This window comes from Solea senegalensis, linkage group LG8 (genome assembly GCF_019176455.1).
Source record: "Solea senegalensis isolate Sse05_10M linkage group LG8, IFAPA_SoseM_1, whole genome shotgun sequence".
Taxonomy (NCBI): domain Eukaryota; kingdom Metazoa; phylum Chordata; class Actinopteri; order Pleuronectiformes; family Soleidae; genus Solea; species Solea senegalensis.
In genome coordinates this window covers 26,404,401-26,420,989 of record NC_058028.1, presented here as the reverse complement: position 1 = coordinate 26,420,989, position 16,589 = coordinate 26,404,401, and the positions used below count along the sequence as shown (strand labels likewise).

Genomic DNA, 16,589 nt, shown 5'->3' with positions numbered 1-16,589 from the left:
CACACCCAAACCAGCCAATCACAATATGAAGAGTTAATCGTGTCTGACAATGGGAGGGAGAGGCCAGCATTGTGTGTGTGTGTGTTGCGTTGCCTGACCAGTGCATGCCCCTGGGCAGTAGTAATATGGACTTTGAGATCTAATAGTTGTGTCTCTTTTGTGGGTGTGAAAGTTGAGAGAAGTCACTGCAGGACTAAAGCGCACACAATTAATGCTGTAGCAGGAGATTTTATGTTTGCTCAACACTCTTTAAAACAATAATATAATAATAATATTAAAAAATATATATATTAGTGTGTTAAAGGCATGAAATGCTGAATGTTTCCTGTATCTAAATATTACTGTCACGTTACACCATTTCTGTTTCTCTCTGGACTGAATGTGAGATGAAAGAAAGACGGCTGAATGTACGTATTCACTCGAGAATTGTTAGACATACTGATGTGCATTTGTCTTTTTTTCTATTTGATTTATATACGGACCCTTCCCGTAAAGAGCAGCAGCATCGTTAGTCCAGTCCATACCCTGGTATTGTTTTGATTGAGAGACCCCTACTGGCAGAAACGACATACTGTGTTTCAATAAATAAATTAATAACTCAGTCAGAAACATGATTCAGGCCTGGCCCTACAGTGTCTTCCTCTGCACTGATGGGTGGTGTGCAAAAATAAACAACACTGCAAAGACATAAAATATGGTCACATTGTGATGAGCCTGCACTTAAACAGGGACGAACCAGAGCAAAGTCATGAGGTTATTTTTAGACACCAGTCTTGGCTTGTTAATGTTGTTCTCCTGCTTCTCCTCTACTGTGTCCTCCTCTCTTTCTTCCTCCTCTTGTCAGTTACAGGGACAGTTTCATTTAAATGGGATGCACAAACCTGGAGATGTGATTCTAGGTGGAATTTTCAGACTTCACTTCTTTCCAGCTTATTCTGATCTGTCTTTTACCTCAGAGCCACAACAGCCTACCTGCTATGGGTAAGTCTGACACGGAAACAGAACATGAGAATTGCTAGCAATTTAACAGATTAGTATGAAACTTAAAGTCATTTTATGGTGTTGATACTGACTTTATTATTTGCAATGTCTAAAGTTTTTTTAAAGTGTTAATACAGTTATTGTATGATGTATTTAAATGGTAAACACTTGTATTGCTTGTATCTTTGTGTCAGTTTTGATGTTATGGGATTCAGACATGCTCAGACCATGGCCTTTGCTATTGATGAGATCAACAAAAACTCCAACCTGCTGCCTAATGTGACTCTGGGATACAGTCTGTATGATAACTGCGTCCAACTAGGAATTGGATTTCGTGCAGCATTGACCTTAGTCAGTGATCAAGAAGAGCAAGTTACATTAGAGAAGAACTGTGTAGGAACTCCTCCAGTCCTAGGGATTGTGGGAGATTCTTCCTCGACTCGTACTATTGCCATATCCACAGTCCTGGGTTTGTACAGAGTGCCTCTGGTAAGTCTTTCAAATCAATCTTGTGTTATAAAATATTGTGGATAAAATTCAAATCTAATCAAATAAAACAGCAAACGCATATTTTTCCTTTTTTTAATTTTTGAATACATTGTCTTTTTTGGGTTTTCTTTGCAGGTGAGTTATTTTGCCACATGTTCCTGCCTGAGTGATCGACAAAAGTTCCCATCTTTCTTTAGGACGATCCCGAGTGATTCTTTTCAGGTGAAAACAAGTCATGTTATGTGTTATTTGCAGAACTGTGTGGTGTCAGATATACAACACTTAAAGACAGTGATTAAACATGAGTCTTTGATGAACCTGTTCAGCAGGATTTCTAGTAAAGATGATTCCAGCCTGTGCACTATTCCCTCTGTTCTGTGTCCACATAGGTGAATGCTATGATTCACATTCTAAAACACTTTGGTTGGACTTGGGCAGGTCTGATCATCAGTGAGGATGATTATGGTTTCAATGCTGCCCGATCCTTTCACGCTGATCTGGGTCCAGCTGGTGGAGTTTGTCTGGCTTACACTGAGAGTTTGCCCTGGGGTTATGACCCTGCTGAAGTGACGAGGGTAGTGGAGGTTGTGAAGAAATCTACAGCTCGAGTGGTGATTGTGTTTGCACATGAGAGTATCATGTTTAACCTCATGAAAGAGGTAGGTGTTGATATTTGCAAAACCACATTAGTTTATGTGAAATTGATGTAAGTTATGATGTTTAACCTCTCACTTGTTCTACCATGTGTATTTTACAACAAAAAAATACACCTGTACACCACGTTGCTTGTGTTTTACACACTTGGAGAAAGTGTTGTGCTTTCTTTGTCCAACAAATGCAGATTTGCAGGTTTGGTGAACAGGTAGCTTTTCTAGCAAGGAATCTTCCAGACAGTTTCAATGAGGCCAAACTCATCACTTTCAGCATATTGATCTTCTGTGCAATGTGGGTGGTCTTTGTTCCTGTTTACCAACTTTTGGTTAAAATATTTACCACATCTTACTTGGTAAAATCTCACTATTTCAATATTACCCACCATTTGGTTGGTCTGCCTCAATTGAGTGGTTTGGCTGCAGACAAAATATGGCGTCTGCAACTCTGTAGATGTCAAGCATGACTAAAGCATTAAGCAATAGTAATTCACTATATTCAGGCATGTAGAGTAGGGTTTGAAGCCTGATAACACTGACCAACTTTGGTACAGAGGTCGGCCACTTTTTCTTTTATTATGTGCATGCTTGTGTATGACTTCAACTGTATGAACTAGATGATACTTGTACTGGTACATAATTGTTGTTTATAATAACTTGGTATAATCCAATGTACAGGTAGTGAGGCAAAATGTGACAGGCTTGCTGTGGATGGCCAGTGAAGCCTGGACATCAGGCACTTCACTCCAAACTCCTCACTTCATGCAGTACCTGGGTGGAACACTGGGCATTGCCATCCGTCGAGGAGAAATACCAGGACTCAGTGACTTCCTGTTAAAAGTGCGTCCTGAACTAAACTACACCACCACCAATGGAAATAGCATGGTGAGAATCTTCAGTCTGATATGGTATTTGCAAAATAAAATAGTGTCATTATCTTTAAAAAAAATCTTTTTCAGGTGAATCAGTTTTGGGAACACACATTTCAGTGTAGATTTGCACCACCTCCAGCAGGTTGGGTGGAAGCTGGAGGAGAATTATGCACTGGACAGGAAGTTATAGAGAATGTGGAGAATGAGTTCTTGGATGTTTCAGACCTCAGGCAAGAGTATAATGTGTATAAAGCTGTGTACGCTCTGGCGTATGCTCTTGATGACATGCTGCAGTGTGAGCCAGGGAGAGGACCTTTCAGCAACAACACCTGTGCTCATTTACAAAGACTGGAGCCATGGCAGGTGAGATATCAGTTTACACTCAAATCTTCTTTTCACCTAATCAATGACATCAGTACCTTGAGTGGAGGGTTTCTTCTCCCCAGAGACAAGTTAAACCACATGAAACAAAATTAAGCACATGGTTTTTCAGCTGCAGTCACAGGCCTGACCACTACTACAGAGAATAAGAGAGGTGGGGTAGTCAGCTGGGGTGACCACCACACAACCCACAAAATTACCATTATTTTAGTGAAAAAACAAACAAACATAAAAATCATTGGCATTTAATGTTACAAAAACATGTTGCCAGCATTACTCACAAACACTCACAATTTCATTTCATATTGTCTCATGACTAAACCATTGTGCTTACCATGTTACGCATCTGCAGAGTGTTCCACTTCCACATGAGCATATATACATATATAGGGTCCTAAGGGTCAGTGTGTTTGAGCTTGACAGTGATTGGACAAATGTGATGAAAATGTCACTACCATGGAAGCTCAGCTTCTCTGGGAGTCAATGGAGCAGTCGGCAATGGTCAATCTAAATTAAAACCCATACCTTTCTATTGCTGCCCACAGCTTGTGGGCATTAATAGAAAGAATAAATGAGTTCCTGTATGGCGGCTGGGCTTGGCCTTAAGAGAAAGAGGCGCCAACATGTTTTAGTTTTTAATTAAATCTCCTAGATGGGCAAAGAGTGCTGACATAATCTCCCATCAACTACCATCTTTAAAAGAGCAACAGATCTCACACCATAAAACACAAGTTATAGCAATAATAATAATAATAATACATTTTATTTAAAGGCGGCTTTCATGACACTCAAGGTTACCTTACAGCTGTAAATTGATATATCAATAACAGCATACAGTTGACAAATTACTTGTTGATGTTTTTTCTGCTACATGCTGTATTCTTATGAATATTAATTTAATATCCAAAGCTTATGTATTACTTGGAAAAAGTCAACTTCATGACAACATTTGGTGATCAAGTGACATTTGATGAAAATGGTGATGCCCTACCTGTATATGACATCATGAACTGGGTGTGGCTCCCTGATGGAAGAACTAAAGTTCAGAGAGTGGGTGAGGTTAAGAGGTCAGCCTTCAAAGGTGAAGAACTCACACTGGACAAAGACAAAATCTTCTGGAACTTTGAATCCAAACAGGTTATTTCTTACTTTTCAGACTTCCATCTCTTTTCCTTAATCATTACAGCTAAATCTAACAGATACTGATGTTTCGCCACACAGCCTCCTCGGTCAGTGTGCAGTGAGAGTTGTCCTCCAGGTACCCGCATGGCCATAAAGAAGGGGGAACCTGAGTGTTGTTTTGACTGTGTCCCTTGTTCTGAAGGAAAGATCAGCAATACAACTGGTGAGTGTAAAGTTTTAAACACCACAGTTCAGAGATGTTGTATAAACATGTTCCTCATCACTTGACCTCTTTTCTCAGACTCCATGGAGTGCACCAGTTGTCCAGAAGATTTCTGGTCCAGCCCCCAGCGTGACCACTGTGTTCCTAAGAAAACAGACTTCCTCTCCTACCATGAGCCTCTGGGTATCTGCTTGACAACCACCTCACTGTTGGGCACATTTATCTGTGTTGTTGTTCTGGGCATCTTCATCCATCATCGCAGCACACCTATAGTTCGTGCCAACAATTCAGAACTCAGTTTCCAGCTCTTGGTATCACTTAAGTTCTGTTTCCTCTGCTCGTTGCTCTTCATTGGACGACCCAAACTTTGGACTTGTCAACTAAGACATGCAGCATTTGGCATAAGCTTTGTGCTTTGTGTCTCATGTATCCTGGTGAAAACCATGGTGGTTCTTGCTGTGTTCAGGGCCTCCAAACCAGGAGGTGAGTCCAGCCTGAAGTGGTTTGGTGCTGTGCAGCAGAGAGGGACAGTTCTGGTTCTGACTTCTGTTCAAGCAGCAATCTGCACTGTCTGGCTTGTCTCTGCTTCACCAGTGCCTCATAAAAACACCCAGTATCACAGTGACAAGATAGTTTATGAGTGTGCAGTTGGGTCCACAGTTGGTTTTGCAGTTTTACTTGGTTATATTGGTTTACTGGCTGTCCTCAGTTGTTTGTTAGCTTTTCTAGCAAGGAATCTTCCAGACAGTTTCAATGAGGCCAAACTCATCACTTTCAGCATGTTGATCTTCTGTGCAGTGTGGGTGGCTTTTGTTCCTGCTTACATCAGCTCACCAGGTAAATATGCAGATGCGGTGGAGGTATTTGCCATCCTGTCCTCCAGTTTTGGACTCTTAGTGGCACTGTTTGGACCCAAATGTTATATAATCCTGTTGAGACCAGAGAGAAACACAAAGAAAGCCATCATGGGTCGAGGCACTGAGTCATAAAAACTTCCTCTGATAAATGTTATCCATATTATTTTTAGCTTGAAGTAATACAAGTACAGAAAAATATGTGGACAAAGACTAAATGCACAACATGAATCAATTTAATTTAATAATTCATGCATTAAGACACGTCATATTTGTCCTCACAACCACTGAGAGATACACTATTATAGGGGAATACTGTTATTGGTTTGAGTTCTGAGGCCTAATAAAAGTTTTTGTATCACTCTCTAAATAAAAGTAATTTTTCTCATTCATCTTTTTTTTTTTATCCAGTCTTTTACAGTGAGGGATATTCATCACGTTAAAGCTGAAACAGACATTGTATTAGCTTAAACGTGTGCATAATGCTGTCTGTGAAGGTTCTCAGTCATGCAGGTCATTGTATCTTCAGAGTTTACTTGTCGGCAAGTCAAGTTGAAAAGGTTTCAATTCTCATCCAAGAAGCTTCTTCTCTTCTGATGGAGGGGTGATAGAATCCACATATTTAGCCTCTGTCAGCTGGTTTCATGTCTAGAGAACATCTATGTTAAACAATCAACATTGTTCACCCCTTGACCCAGGTTCAGGTTTTTAGGTTCACATGAGTAAGGTGTTACATATGGTATTTTCAGTTCAACATGATTCAAATCCAAACTAGCATTTCAGCTCAGTCCAAACAGTAATCTATGTCCATTGTAACACACACAAAAATGTATCACATCATCATTCAAGAGCACTGGGCATGTGTGTGTGCCAATGTAAACAGGAAATTGATTATCGTCCTCTGCAGTTGTTTGCTTACTTTTAGGAAGTTCTACTAATGAGAAACTGCAAGAGAAAAAGGTAACAAATGCATTTACTCAATGACCATTATCAACGTTACAGTCTTAAACTGTTTCAAATGACACAGTGTCACTTTGTTTGTATGATTGTGTTTTGTCTGTTTTGCCTGATGTTTGCTTCATGTTTTTATTAATGCTCAGCATCAGATTTTATTTATTTTATTTGTGTCATTTAAATAAGGTTTAATCTGATAAATGAATAACTCAGTCAGGAATATGAGTCAGGCCCTGCCCCTACAGCTTCTTCCTCTGATGGGTGGTGTGCTAAAAAATAAACAACACTGAAAATACATAAAATGTGACAACAATGTGATGAGCCTGCACTTAAACAGGGACGAACCAGAGCAAAGTCATGAGTTTATTTTTAGACACCAGTCTCCTCTTCTTAATGTTGTTCTACTGCTTCTCCTCTACTGTGTCCTCCTCTCATTCTTCCTCCTCTTGTCAGTTACAAAGACAGTTTCATTTAAATGGGATGCACAAACCTGGAGATGTGATTCTAGGTGGAATTTTCAGACTTCACTTCTATCCAGCTTATCCTGACCTACCTTTTACCTCAGAGCCACAACAGCCTACCTGCTATGGGTGAGTCTATGAGGGAAACAGAACATGAGAATTGTCATTAATTAAACCGATTAGTATGAACTTAAAGTTGTTTTTTGGTGTTGATACTGACTTTATTATTTGCAATGTCTAACGTTGTTAATAAAAAGTGTTAATACAGTTACTGTATGATGTATTTAAATGATAAAAACTTGTATTACTTGTATCTTTGTGTCAGTTTTGATGTTATGGGATTCAGACATGCTCAGACCATGGCCTTTGCTATTGATGAGATCAACAGAAACTCCAACCTGCTGCCTAATGTGACTCTGGGATACAGTCTGTATGATAACTGCGTCCAACTGGGAATTGGATTTCGTGCAGCACTGACCTTAGTCAGTGGTCAAGAAGAGCAAGTTACATTAGAGGAGAACTGTGTAGGAACTCCTCCAGTCCTAGGGATTGTGGGTGAATCCTCCTCGACTCGTACTATTGCCATATCCACAGTCCTGGGTTTGTACAGAGTGCCTCTGGTAAGTCTTTCAAATGAATTTTTATTGTGAATAAAATTCAAATCTGATAAAATAAAACTGCAAACGCATATTTTTCCTTTTTTTAATTTTTGAATTCATTGTCTTTTTTGGGTTTTCTTTGCAGGTGAGTTATTTTGCCACATGTTCCTGCCTGAGTGATCGACAAAAGTTCCCATCTTTCTTTAGGACGATTCCGAGTGATGCTTTTCAGGTAAAAAAAAGTCATGTTATGTGTTATTTCCAGAACTGTGTGGTGTCAGAACACTTAAAGACAGTGATTAAACATGAGTCTTTGATGAACCTGTTAAGCAGGATTTCTAGTAAAGAGGATTCCAGCCTGTGCACTTATCCCTCTGCTCTGTGTCCACATAGGTGAATGCTATGATTCAGATTCTAAAACACTTTGGCTGGACTTGGGCAGGTCTGATCATCGGTGAAGGTGATTATGGTTTCAATGCTGCCCGATCGTTTCACGCTGATCTGGGTCCAGCTGGTGGAGGTTGTCTGGCTTACACTGAGATTTTGCCCTGGGGTTATGACCCTGCTGAAGTGACGAGGGTAGTGGAGGTTGTGAAGAAATCTACAGCTCGAGTGGTGATTGTGTTTGCACATGAGAGTATCATGTTTAACCTCATGAAAGAGGTAGGTGTTGATATTTGCAAAACCACATTAGTTTGTGTGAAATTGATGTAAGTTATGATGTTTAACCTCTCACTTGTTCTACCATGTGTATTTTACAACAAAAAAATACACCTGTACACCACGTTGCTTGTGTTTTACACACTTGGAGAAAGTGTTGTGCTTTCTTTGTCCAACAAATGCAGATTTGCAGCTTTTGCTTCCTTTCTCTGGATTGTTTATAGGAAGGTGGGAAGGTTTGGTGAACAGGTCCTGGCCCAGGGTTTGACATCTGCTGGTGTTAAGCACTCAGAGTCGTCATCATGTAGAACAGAGCATCACTTTGGAAACCAATTTTGGTTAAAATATTTTCCACATCTTACTTGGTGAAATGTCACAATTTCAATATTACCCACCTTCAATATTGGTTTGCCTGGAGAGAGTGGTTTGGCTGCAGACAAAATATGGCGTCTGCAACTCTGTAGATGTCAAGCATGACTAAAGCAATAAGCAATAGTAATTCACTATATTCAGGCATTTAGAGTAGGGTTTGAAGCCTGATAACACTGACCAACTTTGGTCCAGAGGTCGGCCACTTTTCTCTTATTATGTGCATGCTTGTGTATGACTTCAACTGTATGGACTAGATGATACTTGTACTGGTACATAATTGTTGCTTATAATAACTTGGTATAATCCAATGTACAGGTAGTGAGGCAAAATGTGACAGGCTTGCTGTGGATGGCCAGTGAAGCCTGGACATCAGGCACTTCACTCCAAACTCCTCACTTCATGCAGTACCTGGGTGGAACACTGGGCATTGCCATCCGTCGTGGAGAAATACCAGGACTCAGTGACTTCCTGTTAAAAGTGCGTCCTGAACTAAACTACACCACCACCAATGGAAATAGCATGGTGAGAATCTTCAGTCTGATATGGTACTTGCAAAATAAAATAGTGTCATTATCTTTAAAAAAAAAATCTTTTTCAGGTGAATCAGTTTTGGGAACACACATTTCAGTGTAGATTTGCACCACCTCCAGCGGGTTGGGTGGAAGCTGGAGGAGAATTATGCACTGGACAGGAAGTTATAGAGAATGTGGAGACTGAGTTCTTGGATGTTTCAGACCTCAGGCAGGAGTATAATGTGTATAAGGCTGTGTACGCTCTGGCATATGCTCTTGATGACTTGCTGCAGTGTGAGCCAGGGAGAGGACCTTTCAGCAACAACACCTGTGCTCATTTACAAAGACTGGAGCCATGGCAGGTGAGATATCAGTTTACACTCAAATGTTCTTTTCACCTAATCAATGACATTAGTACCTAGGGTGGAGGTTTTTTTCTCCCCAGAGACAACAGACAGTTAAACCACATGAAACAAACTTAAATGTAAAATTCAGCACTTTTTCAGCTGCAGTCACAGGCCTGACCACTACTGCAGAGAATAAGAGAGGTGGGGTAGTCACACAACCCTCATTACTTACTGTAAGTTACCATTATTTTAGTCAAAAATTTCATTTCATATTGTCTCATGACTAAACCATTGTGCTTACCACGTTGCGCATCTGCAGAGTGTTCCACTTCCACATAAGCATATATACATATATAGGGTCCTAAGGGTCAAGGGTCAGTGTGTTTGAGCTCGACAGTGATTGGACAAATGTGATGAAAATGTCACTTCCATGGAAGCTCAGCTTCTCTGGGAGTCAATGGAACAGTGGGCAATGGTCAATCTAAATTAAAGGGGACATATTATACCCTATTTCTTCAAGTTAAACTAGTTCCCTGGTGTCCTAGTGAACATGTCTGTGACATGCTTTGGTCAAAATACCATAAGGATGAAGCACCATAGCAGTTCAATAACCCTGCCAAAACCGCCCCTTTCAGAAGCTCAGTTTTGTGCCTGGTCCCTTTATATGCAAATGAGACAAAGATGTAGATCGATTTGGTCTAAAACCATATTGACTATCAGTTAGGATCTCATACTTATCACAAAAACTGTCCAATCTGGTGGCAAATATCTTCTCCAAAATTTTAGAAAATTGAGGAAGCAATGAAATTGGCCTGTAGTTGGTGTAAAGATTTCGCTCACTGGCTTTAAATATAGGAACTTCTTCTTCTTCTTTTCCTTTCGGCTGCTCCCTTCAGGGGTCGCCACAGCGAATCAACCTCCTCCATTTAATCCTGTTCTCTGTATCCCCCTCTCTCACACCAACTAACTTCATGTCCTCTTTCACTACATCCATACACCTTCTCTTTGGTCTTCCTCTAGACCTCCTGCCTGGCAGTTCCAGTTGGCTTTAAATATAGGAACGACTTTGGCTATTTTCATTTTATTGGGAAAGGAGCCCAGTTTCAATGACAGGTTACAGATATGTGCTATGGGATCTGCAATAGCTACGATTACTTGTTTAATTAGGATATATCAATGTCATCACAATCCCTTGATGTTTTATTCTTAAAATTACTCACAATGTCAATTATTTCTCTTCTGTATCTCTCAAAAAAATGGTAGCTGGGTTTTTTTTCTTCAAAAAAATGTGAGACACCCTCCCCCTGTGGAGGGATTATCTCATCAGCTAGCTTGGGCCCGACATTTACAAAAAATCTGTTGAAGTCTGCCACTACTTCATTACGGTCTTTAATTATTTCACCATTTTGCTCTTTATGTTGTTTTTATTGGTTTCCAACAATTTGCTGTAATAATCTTTCTTACATTTTCTTATCCGTTAGTTTATTTTTATATGCTTTATATTTAATTTCTTTCTCCTCAGTTCTGTGCTTAATAAATTCTTTATATAAATTATTATTTTTTTTGCAGGCATTCAACAGACCTCTTGTAAACCAGGGGTTATTTGAACGTTTAGATATTTTCTTTGGTTGCTGAATTGGACAGTTTTTATGGTATAAAGTCAAAAACATATTTAGGAATACAACTGAATCAACATCCACTTTTTCGTAAACAGTCCTCCAGTCTTGAGCTGGGTGTCATCTGTTCTTAATCTCCTGTGCATATTTATTTTGCTGCTGTCTACATTCTTGTGTTTACATTCATAGTTTACAAACACCGGCAGATGGTCAGTGATATCGTTTATTAATAATCCACTTTTTTGATTATTGGTCATATTATTAGTGAGAATATTGTCAATCACTGTTACCGAGTGTGTGTGGTACTTGGTTTGGTTATATAAATTCCTATATATTCCTATAAATTCCTCTATTGCAGGTGATTCATTGGGATTTAAGAAATCAATGTTACACATAAAATAACAACCGTCTGCTCGGTGTTTGAAACCATGGCCTCAAACGCATCTTTAAAGCTTTCAAGGCTGGAGTTGGGTGCTCTATAAAGACAGCTAACAATGATATTCTTCATTTTACCCATATCAATTTCAACAGTAATACATTCACAGATGTCATCAATAATAATCATCATACTCTCTAAGATCTTATACTTTAACCTATTGTCCACAAACAATGCAACTCCCCCACCCTTTTTATTTGCTCTATTCACAAAATTAATATGATATCCTTCTAATTCAAAATGGGTCCCTTTGTCTTGGCTAAGCCAGCTTTCAGAAATAGCATTAAATTGCATGGTGTACTGCTGTAGGTAGTCTCTGATCCTATTATTATAATGTGTGTATAGACTCCTACTTTTGAAGTGTATGATTGATATACCTTGCTCAAAGTTGAATTTCTCCTTAAATAGATTTTCATTGTAATAGCAACAATTACTGTTTAAATAATCTAAATTACTTTCTGGGTCTATATCATCTTGTTCCTGCATAATCATTGTTCAGTGTTGTCCCACACAGTCACACTCATCTGAATTTGAGCACATACACATCCAGAGAAATAAATGATGCAACAATTTATCCGGAGAGAATCCAGCAAAAAATTTAAGTTACGGTGGTGTAAAAAACCAGCAAGTGTAGTGGTAAAAAATAAGTCCAATATCTGTCCATAAAAGATATAGTAAATGAATATGAGGATAGCAATGAGTCAAGCATCAGCCTTAACCAAATACAGAAAAACATAGCAAAACTATTCCACTATACTATTCAACTATACCTAATACACCTGCTCACCATCACCAAGCTGGGCTATTCAAGGGCAAAACATTTTTATGCAAAATGTCTGGGCCACCAAAAAATATTCTTGTCGACTATGCAGTTCCATATTTCTCCAAGTCTTTGAGGTCCCGGATTAGCAGGACCTTCGCCTCCTCACCAAGTGAGCCATTTGTGCAAATCCAGATTTTACAGTCCCTTGTCCATGTTGAATGAATTTTCTTTTGTTTCTTTAGTGCCCTCGCATGATTCGCTATCTCAGCAATCCTTTTCGTAAAATGTTTCACACACATACACCTGTGTGCCCTTTAGTTTCCTTCCTTGTTTAAAAAGTTCAGTTTTCTGTTTTCTGTTTACAAATCTCAAAATGATGGTTTGTTCCATTTGCCCATTCCTTTTGGAAAGAGTATGGCAGGCAGCGATACTCTCCTTATGGATGGAGATATAATTTTTGTTTAAGAACTGAATCACCTGTTCCTCCAGCGTCTGTTGTTCTCCCTCAGTCAGGTCCACTCCACTGCTCTCCCCTCGGATGACGTTCGAGTAGGTGCGATGTGTTGTTTTCAGGCCACTAATGATCACATCATCTTTTCGTGTATATTGCTCCAACTTGTCAACTCTTTTCTCAAGCTGTACAATTTTCTTGTCCTTCAGTGCGAGTAGGTTGTTTAGGTTCCTCACATCTTCAACCAGACCATTATTGTCTGTCATTCCATCAATTTTCTTCCCAGACCTTTCAGTGCTTTCTTGATCTCCTCCATTTTAAGTTTGGCTGGTTTTTACACCTTTGACATGTGTTATCAAAAGTGCCCAAAACATCCAAAATAATCACACAAGTTTAGTCTCAATGACTTTGTAAAGCCATAAACTTCACTTAGCTGCTTAGATGTCAAGTCATTTTCTTGATTTTTGATGGATTGTTTGAGCCAAACACTCAGCTCCAGCACAGCCTAACCCAGCCTCAGAGCAACAGATCTCACACCATAAAACACAAGATATAGCAACAACAATAATAATAATACTACATTTTATTTAAAGGCACCTGTCATGACACTCAAGGTTACATTACAGCTGTAAAATGATATATCAATAACAGCATACAGTTGACAAATGACTTGTTGATGTTTTTTCTTCTACATGCTGTATTCTTATGAATATTAATTTAATATCCAAAGCTTATGTATTACTTGGAAAAAGTCAACTTCATGACAACATTTGGTGATCAAGTGACATTTGATGAAAATGGTGATGCCTTACCTGTATATGACATCATGAACTGGGTGTGGCTCCCTGATGGAACAACTAAAGTTCAGAGAGTGGGTGAGGTTAAGAGGTCAGCCTTCAAAGGTGAAGAACTCACACTGGATGAAGACAAAATCTTCTGGAACTTTGAATCCAAACAGGTTATTTCTTACTTTTTCAGACTACCATCTCTTTTCCTTAATCATTATAGCTAAATCTAACAGATACTGATATTTCTCCACACAGCCTCCTCGGTCAGTGTGCAGTGAGAGTTGTCCTCCAGGTACCCGCATGGCCAGAAAGAAGGGGGAACCTGAGTGTTGTTTTGACTGTGTCCCTTGTTCTGAGGGAAAGATCAGCAATACAACAGGTGAGTGTAAGGTTTTAAACACCACCGTTTAGAGATATTGTATAAACATGTATCTCATCACTTTCCCTCTTTTCTCAGACTCCATGGAGTGCACCAGTTGTCCAGAGGATTTCTGGTCCAGCCCCCAGCGTGACCACTGTGTTCCTAAGAAAACAGAGTTCCTCTCCTACCATGAGCCTCTGGGTATCTGCTTGACAACCACCTCACTGTTGGGCACATGTATCTGTGTTGTTGTTCTGGGCATCTTCATCCATCATCGCAGCACACCTATAGTTCGTGCCAACAATTCAGAACTCAGTTTCCAGCTCTTGGTGTCACTTAAGTTCTGTTTCCTCTGCTCGTTGCTCTTCATTGGACGACCCAAACTTTGGACTTGTCAACTAAGACATGCCGCATTTGGCATCAGCTTTGTGCTTTGTGTCTCATGTATCCTGGTGAAAACCATGGTGGTTCTGGCTGTGTTCAGGGCCTCCAAACCAGGAGGTGAGTCCAGTCTGAAGTGGTTTGGTGCTGTGCAGCAGAGAGGGACAGTTCTGGTTCTGACTTCTGTTCAAGCAGCAATCTGCACTGCCTGGCTTATATCTGCTTCACCAGTGCCTCATAAAAACACCCAGTATCACAGTGACAAGATAGTTTATGAGTGTGCAGTTGGGTCCACAGTTGGTTTTGCAGTTTTACTTGGTTATATTGGTTTACTGGCTGTCCTCAGTTGTTTGTTAGCTTTTCTAGCAAGGAATCTTCCAGACAGTTTCAATGAGGCCAAACTCATCACTTTCAGCATGTTGATCTTCTGTGCAGTGTGGGTGGCCTTTGTCCCTGCTTACATCAGCTCACCAGGCAAATATGCAGATGCAGTGGAGGTATTTGCCATCCTGGCCTCCAGTTTCGGCCTCTTGGTGGCACTGTTTGGACCCAAATGTTATATAATCCTGTTGAGACCAGAGAGAAACACAAAGAAAGCCATCATGGGTCGAGGCACAGAGTCATAAAAACTGCCTCTGATGAAAGTAATCCATATTATTTTGTATCATACAATAATATAGGTACAGAAAATGTATGGAGAAAGACTAAACGCACAACATGAATCAGTTTAATTTAATATAATAATATAATAATTTATGCATTATATGTCATATTTGTCTTCACAACCACTGAGAGATATACTGTTCTTGGTTTGAGTTCTGAAGCCTAATAAAAGTTTTTGGATCAATCTCCAAATAAAAGTAATTTTTCTCATTCATCTGTCTGTTGCAGTGAGGGATCTTTTTAAGCCTTAGCCTTAGCCTATTTTGTACGTCTCTGTGTGAAAATTGCACATCCATAATGAAATAGCTCTGCAACCACAAGGTATTTTTGAATACTTTGGGTGTCATAGTAAATGGAACACTTGTGGGATTTGATAAGATGTGTAAATATCAGTACATGTGTTACTGTTGAAGAGTAAATGAAGATGGCACACAAAAAATGTTCCGTTTGCAGTTCTACTGTTTGTTAATGAGGAAACTATTCTTTACATAGCAACATAGACCCTACACCTGTTGCTGTAGTGAGCTACCAAGCTCTTCCTGATTGATTTACAGTCTCCACGTTACCTCAGGGTGTTGTGATCCATATTGACAGTGAACTTAGAATACAGCAGTTAAGAAACTCCCATCAGTTATTACAATGAATGGTAGACTGAGGTCAGGAAATGTATGGGAGTATGGGAGGTGCCGTCAGACACTTTCTCTTTTTTTTTCCTTGCCTGACTTCTTTTACAGCATGTGGGGCAGGACAATCTTCTAGAGCTGTCACCTTCTCTGTATCTACACCTACCCCTTGAGCTGACGCAACATGCACTTGGCCACCACTGCTGAACCACCATTGGGAGGGTGTTGTGGATAAGGGTCGAAACACACAATGAACAATGGGTACCACCTCCTACCAGTCCTCCTGGCCAAGGCTACATTGACTTAAGGTGAATGAAGGAGAGAAGCATCTTAAGATGTACTTGTAGGCTTTCTATTTTGTCATTGTTTAATATGAGGAATTCAGAGGTGAACCAGGATTTTATTTCAGATAAGCAATCGGTAAGGGAGAAGAGTGGGAGTGTGGAATTTGGATTGCTGGATAAATGAAGCAGTGGAAATGGATATTAAATTTGTGGAAAATATTGCCAAGGGGAAGGGGGTAGATGATAAAAAGAAAGGACCCCAGCACTGACCCCTGTGCTGGGGTCAGTGCTTTGCAGCTCTACTAGTGACGGGGGAGGGCTGGGATCTGAATGATTTGAGCTGAATGAAATGAGTGTGGCCCGTGAGATATGAGTGAAACCAGTGCAGGGGGGTGTAAGTGATGCCAATGTAAGAAACTCTATTGTGGAGAATGGAGTGAGAAATTGTGTCAAAGGCTGCACTCACATCAAGGAGGATGAGAATGGTGAGTAATCAACTACCATGAGGAGGTTGTTGGTGATTTTTGTGAGAGCAGTCAACCAGACTGGAATTGTTCAATTTTGAGTTAGGTGCGAGTGGAGTAAAATGGAAACTGTTTTTTTCTGAAATTTTGGAGATAGTTAGAATTGTTTTTATTTTATTTTTTTTGGTTATAGCTGCAGTTTTCAAGAGTGAGGGAACAATTTCAGAGAGGGAAGAGTGGATGATGGCAAAAATGAAGGGGAGGAGAGACAGGAGGCAGGAT

The 16,589-nt window shown here is 39.9% G+C and overlaps 2 protein-coding genes across 2 annotated transcripts; both read left to right on the top strand.

Moving 5' to 3' along the window:
• The first annotated feature begins 851 nt into the window (after positions 1–851).
• LOC122773599 (extracellular calcium-sensing receptor-like) lies at positions 852–5,964 on the top strand. The gene is made up of 8 exons (XM_044032377.1): positions 852–981; positions 1,176–1,470; positions 1,606–1,692; positions 1,860–2,129; positions 2,799–3,005; positions 3,080–3,103; positions 4,595–4,718; positions 4,797–5,964. The coding sequence occupies exons 1-8, from the start codon at positions 872–874 to the stop codon at positions 5,705–5,707; spliced, it is 2,028 nt and encodes a 675-aa protein (XP_043888312.1). The 5' UTR covers positions 852–871; the 3' UTR covers positions 5,708–5,964.
• A 697-nt stretch (positions 5,965–6,661) lies between these two features.
• Positions 6,662–15,137, top strand: LOC122773753 (extracellular calcium-sensing receptor-like). The gene is made up of 9 exons (XM_044032656.1): positions 6,662–7,116; positions 7,313–7,607; positions 7,732–7,818; positions 7,980–8,249; positions 8,934–9,140; positions 9,217–9,492; positions 13,474–13,701; positions 13,787–13,910; positions 13,989–15,137. The coding sequence occupies exons 1-9, from the start codon at positions 6,884–6,886 to the stop codon at positions 14,897–14,899; spliced, it is 2,631 nt and encodes an 876-aa protein (XP_043888591.1). The 5' UTR covers positions 6,662–6,883; the 3' UTR covers positions 14,900–15,137.
• The last annotated feature ends 1,452 nt before the right edge of the window (positions 15,138–16,589 follow it).

Bases quoted from the DNA above. Each gene is read 5' to 3' on its own strand.
- LOC122773599 (XM_044032377.1), top strand. From the start codon at position 872: ATGCACAAACCTGGAGATGTGATTCTAGGTGGAATTTTCAGACTTCAC. The intron at 1,693-1,859 runs GTGAAAACAAGT...GTGTCCACATAG, and splicing joins TCCCGAGTGATTCTTTTCAG to GTGAATGCTATGATTCACAT. The intron at 3,006-3,079 runs GTGAGAATCTTC...AATCTTTTTCAG, and splicing joins CCACCAATGGAAATAGCATG to GTGAATCAGTTTTGGGAACA.
- LOC122773753 (XM_044032656.1), top strand. From the start codon at position 6,884: ATGAGTTTATTTTTAGACACCAGTCTCCTCTTCTTAATGTTGTTCTAC. The intron at 8,250-8,933 runs GTAGGTGTTGAT...TCCAATGTACAG, and splicing joins TGTTTAACCTCATGAAAGAG to GTAGTGAGGCAAAATGTGAC. The intron at 13,702-13,786 runs GTTATTTCTTAC...TTCTCCACACAG, and splicing joins GGAACTTTGAATCCAAACAG to CCTCCTCGGTCAGTGTGCAG.